Below are 18,659 nucleotides of genomic sequence, written 5' to 3'. Positions count from 1 at the left end.
AAGTGTGTCATTTAATTTCTCAACTTAGAAAATAAGTTTCAGTTGGGCTTTTGAATTCATTTCTGATATTAAGTCCGGGTTCCAAGTCCTTGAATTTTAGGTTGTGAATTACCATATTTAAAAATCTTCTACCGTTTGTTATCAAACTGATTGAATGGTTGGGAATCACAGTTGAAGGATCGTATTAACTGTGTTCAATGATTTTTAGAATTACGGGAATCTGAAGAATGATTATCTATATAAGCATTGTATTAATGTTGTGCAATTCAGGGATTTAATTTTCTAGATGCCATTGTATGTATATTTATTGATTAGATTTAATCATTTAAACACTGATGCGGGGGGAGGGGGAGGGGCTAACGAACATGAAACCCAACTGAATTAAAACCAGTCTTAGTACAGAATAATCTATGTTCAAATGAAATCCAGTACTTCTTGAATTTCATCAGTGATTTATACTTGATTTCGGACCTTCGGCAAATGGAAGTCCCAATCAACCGGTTCACTGACTAAATTGTCTAGTTGTGTTTGAACTACTGTAGATCTAACATAATTTTTATTGCATAGTTTGCAAACCAGGCAAAATCTTGTCACCATTTCTAATACCTTAATTTTTTAAGGGACTTATTTTTTTTCAGAAGAAAAAAACGAAATTTTCATTCATTTACAATGGCCAGGTGCTTTATCCCCTCTAAACATTTTAGAGAACAGATATCAGGTGTGGCCAGTGAGATGCAGAGCATAAATTTTGTTTACATCAGAAAACTCAAAACAAGACCAGTGCACGATACACTGCAACAGAAAAAATGTAATATGTTCTAGGAACCGAACGAGACAGTTTTAAAAGCTGGTCCCATCAAGGGGAACAGTCTACAGAAAAAATCTTCCGTGGGACGAGAAATATACCAGAAAATACGCAGGATGATACTCCAAAATTAGATCTCAAAGTAGTCCAGTGATCGCTCCCAGCCATCAACCTCCAGCTCGTATACCATGAAACCGGGGGAAGAGGAAGACCTCATTTGGAAAGTGCATCTGCCAAAGTGTTTTGTTCCCGGTATACGGGTTGAAAGGTGACAGTGGAGAAGGTCATCAGGAGATCACTGGTTTGTTGCATCCAGTTGCACAGCGAGGGAACCTCCAACGAGTGTTTCCCGTGAATCCAATTGATCATTGTCAGTGAGTACCCTCGATCAGAAGGTTGTCAATTTCCAGCCATGAGGAAACTTGCAGTGCACCCCCATAAAGCTATCAATTCCGCTTTACAGTTGTCGCCATCACCACCATACCAGTGAAAGTGGTAATGAGTTGTGTCATCAAGTGAAAGGTAAACCCCACAGCCACAAAAACCCCCTGAGGCGGCCCCATCAAAATGGTAGATGGGGAAGATGTGGTCTAAATCAACGTGAGTGATGTTCCTTCCAGGATCCAAGTGTATACATGGGTCGACTTCTTGGAGATATTCAACAATGTTCAATGCCACTAGTTGGACACGAGGTTGTTTATCTTAGAAAATAAGCATGTTTCTTGCTCGCCATATGCCCCATAACACATAGTGGGACAGCCCGGTGTGCCTTAGCATGTAGAGACCAAGTGGTGAAGCAGTCCATAATCGAGACAGAGTCATTGGGCATAGGGACACCAAGAAGTATGGAGACCTCCGTCCAAACAGCCGCAGCAAAAGAACATTTTATGAATAGATGTGTGTAGTCCTCCGAATCCAACCCACACATGGGACATCTATTGGGGCCCATGAAACCCTTCTCAATCAGCGGGTCCCAAGTAAGAATACGGTTATGTAGGGCCAACCATGAGAAGCACTTGATCTTAAGTGGGGCATTCCACTTCCACCATGTAGCAGTAGTAGCAACAAATGGCAGTGATTGAGAACAAGAAGTGATGTGGGCATATACTTCATTGACCGCAATGCAGTCGGTCGCAACATGTCCCCCCCACACCAGTCGATTTGAGCATAGAGTGGGACGGATTCTAGCCATGCGGAGACAGCGGCGGTATTGATCCCATTCCTCGACCAGTTGGTTTGGTAGGCCAATTTGCCTAGCATGTGGCCAAGCAGGAGTAGCATTTGGGAGACAAGCCCTGTCCCAAAGATTTGCAAGCGAAGTGATCCCCTGTGTGTGCAAAAAATGAATCAAGGGTGTTGTAAGTGTATGGCAGCCATTCCTACCTTTGATGACATCTAGGCCGACAAGAATTTTGCTACCATCCCAAACCATCCACTGCAAGTTGTTGCATAGCATGGAATTTCCTGACGAAGATTACGCCAAACAATAGATGCACCAGCTGTAGGGGGTGCCCCGACAACCACCCAATGCTCCATATTTGTCTATGCAATGTATTTGTTGAACATGATTTTATGCCACAGGCCTCTAGCATAAAAAATCCTCCAGAGGGACGAGGCAAGGAGAAAAATATTGGAGCCTTGGGAGTCAAGGAGTCCCCAGCCACCAAAGTTTATGGCTTTCAATAAGGTACATAAACTGACAAGGTGTATCTTTTTCTTCTCTGTGCTAGACCATAAGAAGGTAGCAATGATATTGTCAATGTGGCGGATGATGGATTGTGGGATATGAAAGAGATGCATACAAAACATCGATATGCTCTGTAGAACTACTTTGATCAGGGTAACACAACCTCCCAAGGTGAGCCAGTGATGATCCCAGTAAGTCAGCTTGTTTTTGAACTTTGTAATAAGCCAATCCTAGTCATGGGAGAGGTGTTTGTTTGGTTTCAAAAAACATCCCAGGTATTTGAAGCCATCAGTCATGGAGCAAATATTTATCCCAAAAGATGCAACAATAGCCAAGACTATGTCTGAGTCTTGGTCATCAATGATTAATTCTGTTTTGGAGGAGTTGATGACTAAACTAGATGCCTTTCCAAATTTGTCAAATATCTTGTGGAATGTGTCCCATTCTGTGAACTCAGTGGCCCCAACACACAACACATCATCAACAAAAATGAGGTGGGTCACCTAAAAGTTTCTTGAGATTTTACAACCAGTAATTTGTCCAGATTCCTTCATGGCGATGATACTTCTATTGAGGGCATCCATGACCAATATGAAAAGTAGTGGGGATAGAGTACAGCCTTGCCTGAGTCCCATGGAAACTTTAAAGAAATATGTAGGTTCGTCATTGATGAGGACGACCATGGAAGTGGATTTAATGTAAGCCATGATCCACCAAGCATGACAATGCAGGAATCCAATCTTGTATAAAATCATTGTGAGAAATTCCCAATCAACATAGTCGAATGCATGCTTGAGATCAATCTTCATGAGACAATATTTTAGCTTCTTGGATTTCACAGAATGAATACACTCTTGAGCAATGGCAACGACATCTTGGATTCTCATGTTAGACATAAAACCAAATCGCTCCGACGAAATATATGATGAAATAATCTTCTTTATTCGATTGGCTAGGAGTTTTGACATCATTTTATATACATAATTGTAGAGAGAAATTGACCGATATTCAGAGAAAAGTGAAGATTTTGGTTTTGGGGGAATTAAGGTAAGAAAGGTAGAGTTGATGGCACCTGGAATATGTCCATCAGTTCTGACAATCTCCACCATTTTGACCAGCTTAGAGACCTTCAAATAAAAAAAATGTTGAAATAGTTCGATAGGCTAGCCATCGGGGCCACGACTCTTGTCCTTGGTCGTCTCCTTGATGGAATGTAGCAGTTTGTCTTCATTAATAGGAGTGTCCATGATTGCTATGTCCTCATCGTTGAGCATTATTGGGAACAAGTCCACCAAATCCATTTTTTCTGTGATGTAATCTATTTCCCTGTCCAAAAATTGATGTCTGAAATAGCGAAAAGCTTCCAGTTTTATGTCTTTGTTATTGGATAAAGTATTCCCTGAAGCATCTAGCATCTCCCAGATGGAGTTTATTTGTCTCTGCTTGGACGCAACACGGTGAAATTTTTTTGTATTGCAATCTCCGCCTTTAATCCATGCTAGCCTACTTTTCTGTCTCCACTCCTCTTCGCGGAGTTTGAGAATTTTATCTCGCTTGAGTGCCAAGTCCAATATTGCTTGTTGTTGCTGAAAAGAGAAGTAATTTGGAAGAATTGGATCCAAGAGATGAGCAATTTCTACTTCAATAGAATGAAGCTCCTTTTTCATGTTGGATTGGCGGTTATATACCCAGACTCTGACTTCAGATTTGAGTCGCGTAAGCTTGTTCCTAACCCGCATAATAGGATTGTTTGTATCACCAATGATAGGGGCGCACCATGTTTGATGGACTGAGGACTCAAAGTGTGGGTCATTTATCTACATTGTGTTGAATTTGAGAGGTAGATTCAGATGGTCTAGTTCATTGCGCCATTCCAGTATTATGGCATCATGGTCAGAGATATCCATGATGCCAGTTAGAGTGTCAGAGGTAGCGTTTCTGTCTATGTTGATGTCCATGCTACATCCAGTGGACCTTCTTTGCCCATTTCAGGTACACCTCTTGCATTTTTAAATCCTTTTTAAACTTTATGTGTTTATTTCTTGAAATTGTCTTCAACTGATGTGTTTGAATTTAATGTATATAGTTTGTTAATTACATATATGTTAAACTATGTTTATGATTTACAGGCCCTTCGTAGGTCGAAGCTGAGGATCAAAGTGCAGCAGTGAACCCTTCGTGGGATGATGCTACAACTCATATCACATTGAAGGATGTTACGACTCGTCATACACAGATCAGAATAGAGATAGAGAAGATCCCTGCCAGTTCACTGACTCATCTTGCATTGTATTTGATGCTGGATAACATCAATAGGTTGGTCGAGACATACCGGAGGTCGACCCCACATAGCCACATATTACAATTTATACAGAGGATCAAGAGGCATGAGGTTAGAATCCCAGGTGCTTGGGAGGTGCTGAAAGAGGCCACTAAGGACATTGATGTTCATGGGGAGTTATTCGACATCCCTTCGGATCTCCCAGTTAGACATAAAGCTTCAATTCCATTGAAATATTTTAGGAATATTAATGCAACTCCCTTTGTGTATAATAGATTCATTGGAGCTTGGGGCCAGTTCCCCCACAATGACCAGGCCGCCATTTATTTTTCCAAGCATTTATATGTAGAATTATGTTACATATGAGGTCAGATTACACTGATATTGGATCTCATAATTATGGACTTGGCTTGGGATGTACTCCAAGTATTATGGACATGGCTTGGATTACACTGATATTGGATCTCATTATCATGGACTTGGATTGAACCTTAGAATTTTCTATTAAATATGATGTGATGGATGGTGGATGATATCCATAAAGCGCCATAAATGTGGTCATTTTTGCTGCATTATGGAAGGAAGCATTATACCACCATTCAACCAGAGGCAACCATTTCACCCATTGTGTATGTTTATCATATACAAAGCAATGAATATATCCTTCCAAACATTTGTTCACTATCTTAGTTTTCCCATTAGATTGAGGATGATAAGATGAACTATGAGCTAACTGGGTACCCAGACAAGAAAATAATTTTGTCCAAAAATTTCCAATGAAAATGGGATCTCTATCGCTTACAATAATATTTGGGTTTTCATATAGCTTTTGAATTGTTTCCATAAAAGTAGTAACGATTGTACTGGCTTTAAAGGGATGAGATAATGCACAAAAGTGTGCATACTTGGTAAGTCTATCAACTACCACCATGATGACACTCTTTTCTCCAGACTTGGATAAACCTGTGATAAAATCCATTGAAACCTCCTCCCAACGTTGACTTGGAATGGATAAAGGTTGTAATAGACCCAGGGTCTTAATTGTTTCAACTTTATTTTGTTGGCAAACCAAACATTCTGCCACAAACTTTTGAATATCATATTTAAGGCCATCCCAGAAAAAAATCTTCTTAACCTTGTGGTAAGTTTTTAAAAATCCTAAGTGCCCTCCTAAGGGAGAGGTGTGCAATTCATAAGAATTTTTTGTTTGAGTTGGGAACTCTTATATAGGTATACATGATTTGTGTACCATAACAAATCGTTTTTTCAGCTAAATGTATCAATGTACTGGGGTTTTGTTGCAACTTTTGAATGACAGCCCACACTTCTTCGTCATTCTTCCATTCATCTCTTGCTTCGTTTATCCAATTTGGTTGAATAATAGAAATGGCACCTTCCATATCCTCACCCTTTCTTGAGAGTGCATCTGCAACAACATTTTGCTACCTTTTTTTGTAGATGATTTCAAAGTCATAACCCAACATCTTTGTGACCCATTTTTGCTACTCTTCTGAAGATAATCTTTGTTCTAAAAAGTATTTAAGACTATCATGATCGGTTTTTACCTTGAAGTGTCTTCCCATTAGGTAAGGTCGTCGTTTCTTAAATGCATGTAGTATTGCCAACCTTTCCTTCTCATAAATAGTTTTATATAAATACTTTCCTTTGAGTGGACGACTTTCGAAAGCAATGTGTCTTTCTTCTTGCATTAAAACAACACCAATTCCATTTCCTGAGGCATCACATTCCACAATAAAGGTTTTTGTGAAGTCTGGCGTAGCTAAGGTGGTGTTTGGCACATTGCCTCTTTAAGATGGTCAAAGGCTTTCATCGCTTCTGGAGTCAAAGAAAATGCTTCTTTCTTCAGTAATGTTGTTAGAAGTGTTGTTATTCTCCCATAATTCTTAACAAACTTGTGATAATACCCTACCAACCCAAGAAATCCTCACAAATGCTTTATGGATATGGGGATTTTCCATTCTTTAATGGATTTTAATTTTTTTAAGGTCTAGCTTAACACCTTCATGAGATACAATGTGACCCAAATATTCCACCTCTTGTACTCCAAAGAAACATTTGGAGGTTTTTGCATATAATTGTTTCTCCTCCAATAATTTGAGCACTCTATCAACATGTTGAACATGATCCTTCCAAGACTTGCTATAGATTAATATATCATCAAAAAATACTAACACAAATTTTCTAAAGAAGGGTTTGAAAATGGAATTCATCAAACCTTGAAATGTAGAAGGTGCATTGGTAAGGCCAAAAGTCATGACAAAAAATTCATAATGACCCTCATGAGTTCTAAATGTTGTTTTTGGAATGTCTTCAATATTCATTATGATTTGATGATATCCTGAACGAAGGTCTAACTTGGTGAAGTAAATTTCTCCATGCAATTCATCCAATAATTCATCAATGACAGGAATGGGAAATTTATCTTTAATAGTGAACTTTTTGAGCTCCCTATAATTCAGATGCATGCATCATGATCCATCCTTCTTGTGCACAAATACTACTAGAGTAGAGAAAGAACTTTGACTAGGTTAAATTATACCAGCATCTAGCATTTCTGCAACCATACATTCAATTTCACTCTTTTGGGAATAGGGATATCTGTAAGGCCTAATGTTTGGAGGAACACTTCTTGGAATCAAATGAATAGCATGATCATAATCACGAATAGGTGGGAGGCCTTTGGGAATCTCAAATACCTTGGAATGATTGTCCAAGACTTTTTGGAGATATGGAGAAATAGATGATTTCGGCGTGGGAACCTCTGGCGAACATAATTGTGCAATTACGTCGTGTTGTTATTTCTTTAGAAGCTTTGTCATGCCATTAGAGATGATTTTCTTTTCCGGTTTCCGTGCAATACCCCTTAATTCAACTTCCTTTCCTTCTGGGAAAAAAAAAAGGAAAAGGAAAAAAGAAAAAAAAAACTATCGTACCCATAGATTGTAGTCATTGGACTCCTTGTACAACATCAACACCACCCATTGGAATGGAAAGCATTTGATTATTAAAAACATATTCTCCCATGGATAACTTGATATTATGGCACTTTCCAGAGCAATTTATGGTTCTTCCATTTGCAACCTCACTTGACACTATGGTGTTGGATATAGGAAGCAATTCCCCTTCCTTTCTCTCTCCCTTCTCACTAGTGCTAATTGCCTCTTGGGTCTAATTTTCTCTCCTTGTGGACCTCGCTCTCCATTAACACTGTAATTTTCCTTTTCCTCCTATGTCCCAATTGTCAGAAATGTCTCCCTTCTTCCAGAAAGTGTCTAAACTAATCAAAATTGGGGATATTATAGCTATGGCATAATCCATGTTTTAAAATAAAAATCTAGAAAAAAATTACATTTTAAACAAGGGTTGTAGGATGTCTTAGTCCTTGCCACTTAAGTGGAAAAATTAGTTGCTAAGTATATTTATTCACATCTAGTTTTTATGCAAATGATGGTAAATATGTTATTTACATGAGTAATTTTGGGTGGTTTTTCAATGCACAAATATCTATAAATGATAGCATAAATATTGCCACTGCATGCATAAATTATGACAAAAAATTATGATGCAAACATTATATTATGTCAAGGTTGTAATAAGACTTTCAAGTTATAGACCAATCAAATGTTTAGAAAATAATATATTTATTTTTTATAATTAAACATTATAACTTGCATTAATCAATACTAATAATTTAAAATAAATGAATTGAAAAAGTCTTTTTTAACTATATTAATAATTTAAAATAAATTTACTTCAATTAATTTTATAATTTAAATAAAATAAAATTATATTAATAAAATATCAATATATCATAATTTAATTTAATTTAATTTTATATTAAATGTTTTAATATTATTTAATTATTAATTATTATTTTAAAATCTATATCATTCCGGATTTATAGCATAAATATGTAACTTCCTTGAACCAAAATCTATATTGAATTATAGAAGATCTTCTAACTTATTTGTTTGTTAAAAAACATAACATTTTTACTTTTATATTTTTAAAGTCTTGAATTATAGTTGGATCGTTGTTTTTAAGTAACCCATATTATAAAATATTTTCCTCATCTTTTAAAAAAATTCATTTTGTTGCTGTTAGAAAATATAATCGGGTTGATTTTGGAAAGGAGGTCACGAGTACTATTATTTTATTAAAAAATGTAAATTTGTGATATATAATTTAATTATTTGATAATTAGGATTATTTTAGATAGTAGAATTATTTCATTTATATTTAAATTTATGTAAGTTATATAATAAATTGCAATATCTTAATAAATATTATTGAAAAACTTTATCTTTATAAATATTATTGAACTGACTTAAAGTTTTATAACCAATTAAATAATCTTGTAAACTAATTTTACCAAACATACTACTAAGGTAAATATTATTGAAAAACTTTATCTTTATAAATATTATTGAACTGACTTAAAGTTTTATAACCAATTAAATAAACTTGTAAACTAATTTTACCAAACATAGTAACTTTAATAACTTTATGCTTATAAATATTTAAAAAAATTTAATTTAAATTAAAATTATATCTGTAAAGTGGCTTGATATAAAATGGCCTAATATACCCACTCCAATCCTAGACTGAAAAATAACCAAATTTTATAATCTCACAATAATTTCTCAATATCATAATTTTTTTTACATGCTTTGTTTCCTCTAAACTTGAAGAGGGACATATCTGACTGGGAAGACGAAATTGGGAGTCTTCAACATACACTTCCCAATTAGATAAAGCAAACATTTATGAGAAGTTATAACTCACTCACTGCAGAGGAAAAAGAAATATTCTTAGACATTGCATGTTTTTTCATTGGACAAAACAGAGATACTGCCATTCGAATATGGGATGGATCAGGCTGGAAAGGAAGGCTGGGGTTTCAAAATCTAGAGGATAAGAGTCTTGTAGAAGTGGACAGTCTAAATAACATACGCATGCATAAACAGATTAGGGATATAGGGAGAGATATTGCTGAGGATTCAAGGTTGCCGCGTCGGCTTTGGCGTTGGACAGAGAAATTAATCGACGATTTCTCGTCGCTATCATCTGTAAGTGCTCAATCATCCATTCCTTTTGTAGATTATTCAATAAAATCTGGGTTCAGTTTTTTTTCTTCATTTTGAGAAAAATTTGGGTTCAATTTTTTACTTCTTTTCCCATCTTTACAAGCCGCAATAGTTAATAGCTATTGCATCTCGTTTTTCAGAATGAACAGATAAGAACCGTGCGAGGAGTTAAGATGGTTCTTCATGAATACTATGACGATGAATTATATGGCGCTATTGTTATGAGGAGGTTGCAACTTCTTGATACTGAAGGTGTTCTCTTGGATGGCGTTTTAAAGAGGGTGGAATTCCCGAATCTCTTATGGCTCAGCTGGAATGTGTGTCCCAGCTCTTCCTTGCCTTCTTTGATTCCATTGAAAAATTTAAGGGTTCTTCAAGTGTCGGGGAGCAAATTAAAAACACTGTGGCAAGACGAATCACAGGTAAATAGGAATTTGCTGCTGAGTGATTGCTTGTTATTAATGTTCATGGTACACCGCTGGGTATTGAATGAATCTAACAGGTTTTCACACATACATATGGATATTTTTTTATGATTATCACATCATTTACATCGACAATAAATTCTCATATCATTTTCACGGTATTATAAAACATCTTTATATATAAAATCTTTTATTGAAGTAAGCATTTTGCAGGCAGGGACCTTCCTAGTATATATAATCTCTTCTAATGTAAGCATTTTGCAGGCACCTTTGCAGCTGCGGGAGTTAGAGATTTCTGCGCCCCTGTTGAATATTCCGAAGTCCATAGAGCAGCTGAAGAATCTTGAACGGATTGTGGTGGATGGCCTCGGCGGAGCGCAGATGACAAAATTGCCAGAAGAAATCTGTCATCTCCAGTCACTGAAGGCCTTGGTGTTAAGAAACTGCTATGAAATAATTTCATTACCGGACTGCTTTGGTCATTTATCAAACCTCCAACACATGGAGCTGCATCAGTGCCCGAAATTGAAGAGTATTCCAAATTCGTTCGGAAATTTAACTAAGCTTACATATCTTGATTTGTGTTGTTGCAAGGGATTAACTATCGGCAGCGAAACGTTGGGAAAAATAAACACGCTTGAGTACATAAATCTTTACCAATGTGAAAAAATTAAGATATTGCCTCAGCAAGTAGTATGTCAAAGGTCCCTAGTAACACTACAGTTGAAGGGCACGGTCTTCAAAGAATTGCCAAGTGAAATTGGAGAACTACACAATTTGGAAGTTCTGGGAATAGGAAGCCCTTCGCTGGACAGGTTGCCGTGTTCGTTGGGCAACTTAAAAAACCTAAAGTATTTGAGTATATTGTACTGCAAGGAATTGAAATGTTTGCCGGCCTCTCTTGGACGGTTGAGTCAATTGACTAAGTTGGAAGTATTTGGATGTTCCTTACGCGGGTTTATCTTTGAAAAGGATATTGAAGGAAACACATGGCCCCGGCTCCAGAAGTTATCACTGATAGACACAAAAATATCTGAAGTACCCTTCACCGAAGGGGTTTGCCCCAACCTCGAAAAGCTTTACATCTCACAGTGCAATGACCTTGTAAAGGTTGGAACACTACCAAATACACTTACCGAATTGGATTTTTTTTGGTGTTCTAATTTGAGGAAAATAAAGGGCCTTTGGGGTCTTGCGAAACTTAGAAGGCTAGTCGTTGATGGGTGCCCAAAAGTAGAGACTCTGCCGAGTATGGAAACATTTATATCTTTGGAGAATTTGCGGATATCTGGATGTGTGAAGCAAAGGAGCATACTAGGGTTGGCCCAATTAACAAAGCTCATGTCATTCGATGTTTATGACTGCGGTGAGTTAGAAGAGTTGGAAGGCGTTGAACACTGTATGTTGTTAAAAGAGCTTTACATATCAGGTTGTCCCAAACTGCGATGGGGTGAAGGAATATTAAAACAGGTGTGCCAACAAGTGCAGGAGGTCAAGTTTTTTTAGCTGGACATATGCAAAGCAAATTAGAAAACGGTTTCGCAACGAAGGTGTGATTAATTAAAACAAATACAACACAAACTATAACAAAGACACAGGCAGAAACACCAGCAAAAGTGAGACAAAGCTCACACAACTTCATCAATTAATTTACTCAATTACATCACACTTATATATGAAACTCAATTCTGTTCAACCACTCATAACTAACTAATTCTATTTCTGCATTATTCTCACATCCTCCCTTAATGGAGAAATGGATTTTCTACAATACTTAACTGACTTCTAAAAACTTTAAATTTGATTTTACCAAGGGGCTTAGTAAATATATCAGCCACATTATCCTTGGTGTTACAAAATATCAATCCAATTTCATTTGACTCAATTTTCTCACGTACAAAGTGGTACTGTAACTCAACGTGTTTTGTTCTAGCATGGTAAACTGGATTATGTGCTAATTTGATAGCACTCTGATTATCACAATTGATACATGTTGCACCACTTTGCGCTTCTTCAAGATCTGCAAGAATTCTCCGCAACCAAATAGCTTCACAGGTGGCATTGGTCAAAGCTTTGTACTCTGATTCTGTTGATGATAAAGAAACAGTTGGCTGTTTCTTACTACTCCAAGATACGACCCCTGATCCAATATGAAATGCATAGCCAGAGGTAGATCGTCTGTCATCTGGATTTCCTGCCCAATCTGAATCAGAAAAACCTGTCAGTGCAACATCAGATTCATCAGTATACATAATACCAAGATTCACTGTTCCCTTTAAGTATCGGAGAACTTTCTTTGCAGCATTCCAGTGATTTCCTGAAGGCTTAGCCATGAATTGACTAAGGATACTGACTGAGTATGCAATGTCTGGTCTGGTAGTGGTGAGATAGTTCAAACTTCCCACTAACTGACGATATAATGTTCCATCTGCCTCTTTCGATCCATCTTCTTTGTACAACTTTGCATTCTGTTCTAAGGGAGTTGATATAGCTTTGCAATCTGTCATATTGAACTTTTTAAGAATCTCCTTTGTATATTTGCTTTGAGTGATCAAAGTTTTACCAGGTTCTCTCCATACCTCAATTCCTAAACAATAATGCATTTCACCCAAATCTTTCATTTCAAAAACCTGTGACAACTGAACTTTAATTTCTTCAATTAACTTGTGAGCACTGCCTGTTATAATGAGATCATCCACATACAAAGATATTAAAGCAACATTTCCTTTTTCATCTTTCTTAAAATACAAGTTAGGATCATTTTTGCTTTTCACAAATCCATTCTGAAGAAAGAAGGTATCAATCTTTACATACCATGATCTTGGTGCCTGTTTCAAACCATACAATGCCTTTTTTAACCTGCAAACCAGATGCTCCTGTCCCTGTTTGACAAACCCTTCAGGTTGAACCAAATAAACTTCTTCCTTTAAATCACCATTTAGAAAAGCAGATTTGACATCCAATTGATGTATATTCCAATTATGTTTTGTGGCTAAGGCAATCAGTAATCTAATTGTATTCAACTTAGCTACTGGTGCAAAAGTGTCTTCATAATCAATTCCCTCCTGTTGAGCATATCCTTTTGCTACTAATCTTGCCTTAAATTTATCAATTGTACCATCTGCTTTAAATTTTGTTTTGTATAACCATTTGCTTCCAATTGGAACTTTATTTTCAGGAAGTTCCACTAATTCCCATGTTTGATTTTTCATAATAGAAGCATACTCATCATTCATAGCATTAATCCATGGTTCATGTTGTTTAGCCTGCTCATAATCAATTGGTTCTTCAACATTCATTATATTAGACATTAAGGCATAGTCTCTATACCTTTCAGGAAGCCGAGTCTGTCGGGACGACCTTCTTGGTGTGGGTGTTCCATCCATGATTCGTTGGCTTTGAGGTGTATCACCTCCTTGTGATGACTCACTGCTGCTAGATGTGCTCATACTGCTGCTATCATCCTGATCCTGTACCTGTACCTGGACCTGTTCCTGTTCCTGCTTAATCAAAGTATCAAGCTTGAGATGTGCATCATTAGAAATATGCCATGTATCATTCTTTGTGTTACTTTTATCAGTCTGCTCATGAAACAATACATCACGACTTGCAAATAGTTTATGGGAACTTGGATCAAACAATTTATAGGCTTTCTGATCCGTACAATATCCAATGAAAACACACTTGATGGACTTGGCATCAAGTTTGCTTCTGTTAGCCTTAGGAATATGAGCAAAAGCAGTACATCCAAAGACTTTGAAATGACTCACATCAGGTTTATAACCATAAAGAACCTCAAAAGGAGTTTGAAAAACTAATCGCTTAGTGGGACATCGATTCTTCAGATAAACAGCAGTGTTAATGGCTTCTGCCCAGAAACCATTAGAGATGTTCTTACCTTGCAGCATACTACGAGCAGATTCCACCAAGGTTCTATTCCATTGCTCAGCAACACCATTTTGCTGAGGGGTATGTGGCACTGTGAACTGTTGTTGAATTCCATTAGATTTACAATAGGTATTAAAGGCTTTTGATTTATATTCACCCCCTTGATCAGATCTGAGTATTTTAATGCACTTTCCTGTTTGTTTTTCAACCATATTTCGAAACTCTTTAAAATACTCAAATATATCACTTTTCCTTCTAATGAAATAGACCCAGGTATATCTAGATCTATCATCAATAAAAATAACAAAGTATGAAGCACCACCAAGAGACCTAGTTTGCATAGGTCCACATACATCAGTGTGAATTAATTCAAGTATATCATACTTTCGTTTCTCAGTATGAACAGGAAACTCTTCTCTATGCTGCTTACCAAGTGCACAAGCTTCACATGGTAAATGGTCACACTTCATAATAGGAAGACCTTCAACCATTGATTTCCTTTGTAACAACGATAAATCATTGTAATTTAGGTGCCCATACCTGTGATGCCATAATTCTGCCGTCGATGTCTCTTGGGATGTCAATGCAACATGGCGCTTGACTGTCACATCCAATCTGTATAATCCTCCAACCCTGGTACCTGTAGAAACAACCTTGTAGTGGTCCTGAACATCTTTCACTAGACACCCCAACTTACCAAATTCTACTTTTAAATGATTATCAGTGATAGTGGAAACATATAGCAAATTCTTTTTAAGAGCAGGTACATACATCACATTATGAATCTGTCGCATTTGTCCATTAGGTAAGTACACATTTATTATGCCATAGCCTTGAACTTTAAGTGACCTATCATCTCCTAGGTAAATGTGTGTACCATCAGATTTCTCATAATATTTATCATACCAATCTTTATTACAAGTCATGTGTGCCGATGCACCAGAATCGATAAACCAAGCATTCTCATCATCAGTTTCAGCAGACAATGCAGCATCAGAAAGAAATAACTTAAGATTTTTAAATTCATCATTCACTGAGGTGTCTCTGTTTATGTAATTTCCATTATGCCTTCTATGTCGTTGATTTGATTCATTATTCTTTCTCCTATAGCAATCTTTAGCCAGATGTCCAGGTTTTCCACAATAATGACATTCAATGTTCCTTTTAACATAAGAATCAGGAGGTGCCATACCTTTCTGCTTTGCTTGAAAACGGCCTCTGTTTCTGTCCCATGGTCTCCCTCGGAATGGTCTTTGGCCTCTTGCAGTCAAAGCCAAATCAGAACCATTTGACTCCAGTTCAAAAGTTTTCATGCGCTCTTCTTCTTGAAGAAGAATTCCAGCCAATTCTTCAAATGTAGGAGGTGTCGGTCTAGCTGAGAGAGCTGAAATAAAGACTTTATAGTCTGGGACTAACTCCTTTAAAGTAACAGTTACCAAGTCTGTACTAGAAACCTTTTCACCAATATCACCAAGCTTATCACTAAAGTCTTTAATTCGGGAAACAAAGTTGCTAATGCTTTCATTGGTATCCATTTTGATAGATAGCAGCTTTGTTTTTAAAAATAAAATACGGTTTGCATTAGAAGTCTCATACAAACCTTTGAGAGTGTCCCATGTTGCCTTCGAAGTTTCACAGTCCCGAATGTGAGGAATAATATTATCCTTCACTGACATGCGTAGCAGCACCCTTGCTTTCATTTCACGCTTCTCCCAATCTTGAGTATTAGTAGGGGGTTGAGGCTTGGTCTCGTCACCTTTGACAATCGGCCAGAGATTGTATGCCTCCAGTACTGTGATGATCTTAAATTTCCAATTGACATAATTTTCTCCATCAAGTCTTGAAGACTCATTTAAATATGAATCTGCAAGGGGATTAGCTATCGCCTTAAAAACTGTCTTCAAAACACAAAAGTTACCAGACAAAACCCTTTTCAATCAACACCGATATTGGTTTTCAGGAAAAGAAAGAATCCTCAATGGCGAAGCAGAATCCCTGGACCAAACCCACTTCAGTTTTCACTACAAGCTTTCAAAAAGCATATCAATTGCGATGTAAAACCATTACCAGCGACTAATAAGCGTCAGTTTCAGGGAAATCAAAGAATACCCAATTAGAATTACTGACTCAACAAAAACACACAGGTTTCAAGAAAATCAAAGAATCTGCACACGACGGTTTTAACTGCAAAAAGACCCAAAACAATCGGGATGAATCATGTTCATTTCTGATGTATACCAACTTATGACAAAGATGTCCAAAACGCATTTATCGCATGTAAGCAACCCTGAGCAGAGAGAGGCCGTTTAATAAGGCCGACTGGAAAAAACAAATGACCACGGCAGTATACTAGCTCTGCGAAAATCGGCGAATAAAAACAAAATGAAAAGTATTCTGCAGGTAAGGTACCGGACATGACAAGGCCTGACCGGGACAAGAGTGCCTGGAAAACCAGACAAAATGACGCCTAGCACAGCGGAACCGGCGGAAGCTTGCAATCAAATTGGCTTGGCGATCAATCGTGGGCTTCTTGGTCATAAACCAACAAGACCGATCCACACAACATACTGTCACTGCGCACACTCTAATGGCAGAATCATTCACTGCCTGCGAAGAGGAGAGAGGCGCAGACAGAAGAGAGCTCTGATACCAAATTAAAACAAATACAACACAAACTATAACAAAGACACAGGCAGAAACACCAGCAAAAGTGAGACAAAGCTCACACAACTTCATCAATTAATTTACTCAATTACATCACACTTATATATGAAACTCAATTCTGTTCAACCACTCATAACTAATTATTTGATTTTCAATTAAATTACAATCCTGATTGGCTATTTTGATCACAAGATGTTACTCCATGTATATATGGTTTGTTAGGTTACGGACTTTGGAAGGTTTTGCTTTATTAATATTAAAGAGCTCTTGTCAATATAGAGAATCATATATACTCCCTCAGAGAAACTCACTCTCTTGTGTACAAGTAGTTCTACTTTTTTTTTAGTTCTTTTCATTTTAATAGCAATGGCTCAATTCCCTTTAGGACTTGTGGTCATGCTTTAGCCTGTTCACTTGCATCCTGGTTTTTTTTGTATCGTTCATATCTAATGGATAATATTCTGAGAGTATTATTTTATTTGTTCTTTTCAATCAGATGGATCATGACTATGTGCTTTAGCTCTACTAATTTCTCTCTTAGTCAAGATTAAGCATGAGAAAAACTTGGTTTAAGACTCTAATTTGGGCATATATCCCTACCAAGTCCAATACTTCTTTTTGGTAAAGTTTTAGGTCGTTGAGAGAGATGGACCATGAACATGAACTTCAAATTTTTTAATCTCTCTCTTCATTGAGATTAAGATTATATTAGGCATCCATCTCTCCTAAACACAAACAGTTATGAATCTTCAGTTTACCAAAATTTCGGGTATAAATCCAAATAGTTATGAATCTTCAATTTGCCAAAATTTCAGGCCATTTAATGAAAATGAGTTGAGGTATTTCGGGTATAAATCCAAACAATTATGAATGTTCAATTTGCCAAAATTTCAGGCCATTTAATGAAAATGAATTTAGGTTTAATCAAAATGAGTTGAGGATGAAGAGTGGTATAAAGCCAAACAGTTTTAAATCTTCAATTGGCCAAAATTTCAGGCCATTTAATGAAAATGAGTTTGAGGATGAAATTTCAGGCATTCGGGCCACTCAATGAAAATGAGTTGACGGTGAATTTTGCTGTATTTTAAATATTACAAAATACAAACTGATTGGTACCTCGATCAATATCTTTACTTGATAGTGATAACTGATTGATACCTCAATCAATATCTTTACTTGGTACCTTAATCAATATCTTTACTTCACTATCGGTCCAAAAATCTTGAAATCATATTACAAAATACAAACTAGTTGATACCTCATCTTGAAATCATATTACAAAATACAAACTAGTTGATACCTCAATCAGAAATCTTGAAATCATATTGCAAAATGCAAACTAGTTGATACCTCAATCAATAACAGTTTCCGGAAATCTTGAAATCATATTACAAAATGCCAAAGTGCCAAGTTACAAACTAATTGAAATCATATTACAAAATGCCAAGTGCCAAGTTACAAACTAATTGAAATCATATTACAAAATGCCAAGTGCCAAGTTACAAACTAATTGGATACGTCAATCAAAATGCAAGTTACAAATACTTCAATCATATCAGTTTCATTTTCAAAATACAAACTTACAAAGTAAGTTTCATTTTCAAAATACAAACTTACAAAGTAGTTGGATGCGTCATTCAATCAATTTCAGAATCTTGAGGTTCATTTGTTCCCATGACATGTATTTATTGTAGTTAATAGACCTCTGAGTTTTAAAAATTACAAAATACAAACTCGTTGGACTTTGCATTACCTTGGAATACTTGAAGTTCAGAGTTCTGGCTTTTAAGAATTACAAAAT

At 36.6% G+C, this 18,659-nt stretch overlaps 1 protein-coding gene across 1 annotated transcript; it reads right to left on the bottom strand.

Moving 5' to 3' along the window:
• Nucleotides 1-3,655: 3,655 nt before the first annotated feature.
• Nucleotides 3,656-4,231, bottom strand: LOC149178530 (uncharacterized). The gene has a single exon (XM_089422128.1). The coding sequence runs from the start codon at nucleotides 4,229-4,231 to the stop codon at nucleotides 3,656-3,658; it is 576 nt and encodes a 191-aa protein (XP_089278254.1).
• Between the last annotated feature and the right edge of the window lie 14,428 nt (nucleotides 4,232-18,659).

Source organism: Pinus tabuliformis, chromosome 4_1, assembly GCF_031772625.1.
Source record: "Pinus tabuliformis cultivar Carrire ecotype Pingquan chromosome 4_1, CPIR1, whole genome shotgun sequence".
Lineage (NCBI taxonomy): Eukaryota > Viridiplantae > Streptophyta > Pinopsida > Pinales > Pinaceae > Pinus > Pinus tabuliformis.
The sequence above is the reverse complement of the archived record's forward strand: the minus strand, read 5'-3'. Positions and strand labels throughout refer to the sequence as shown.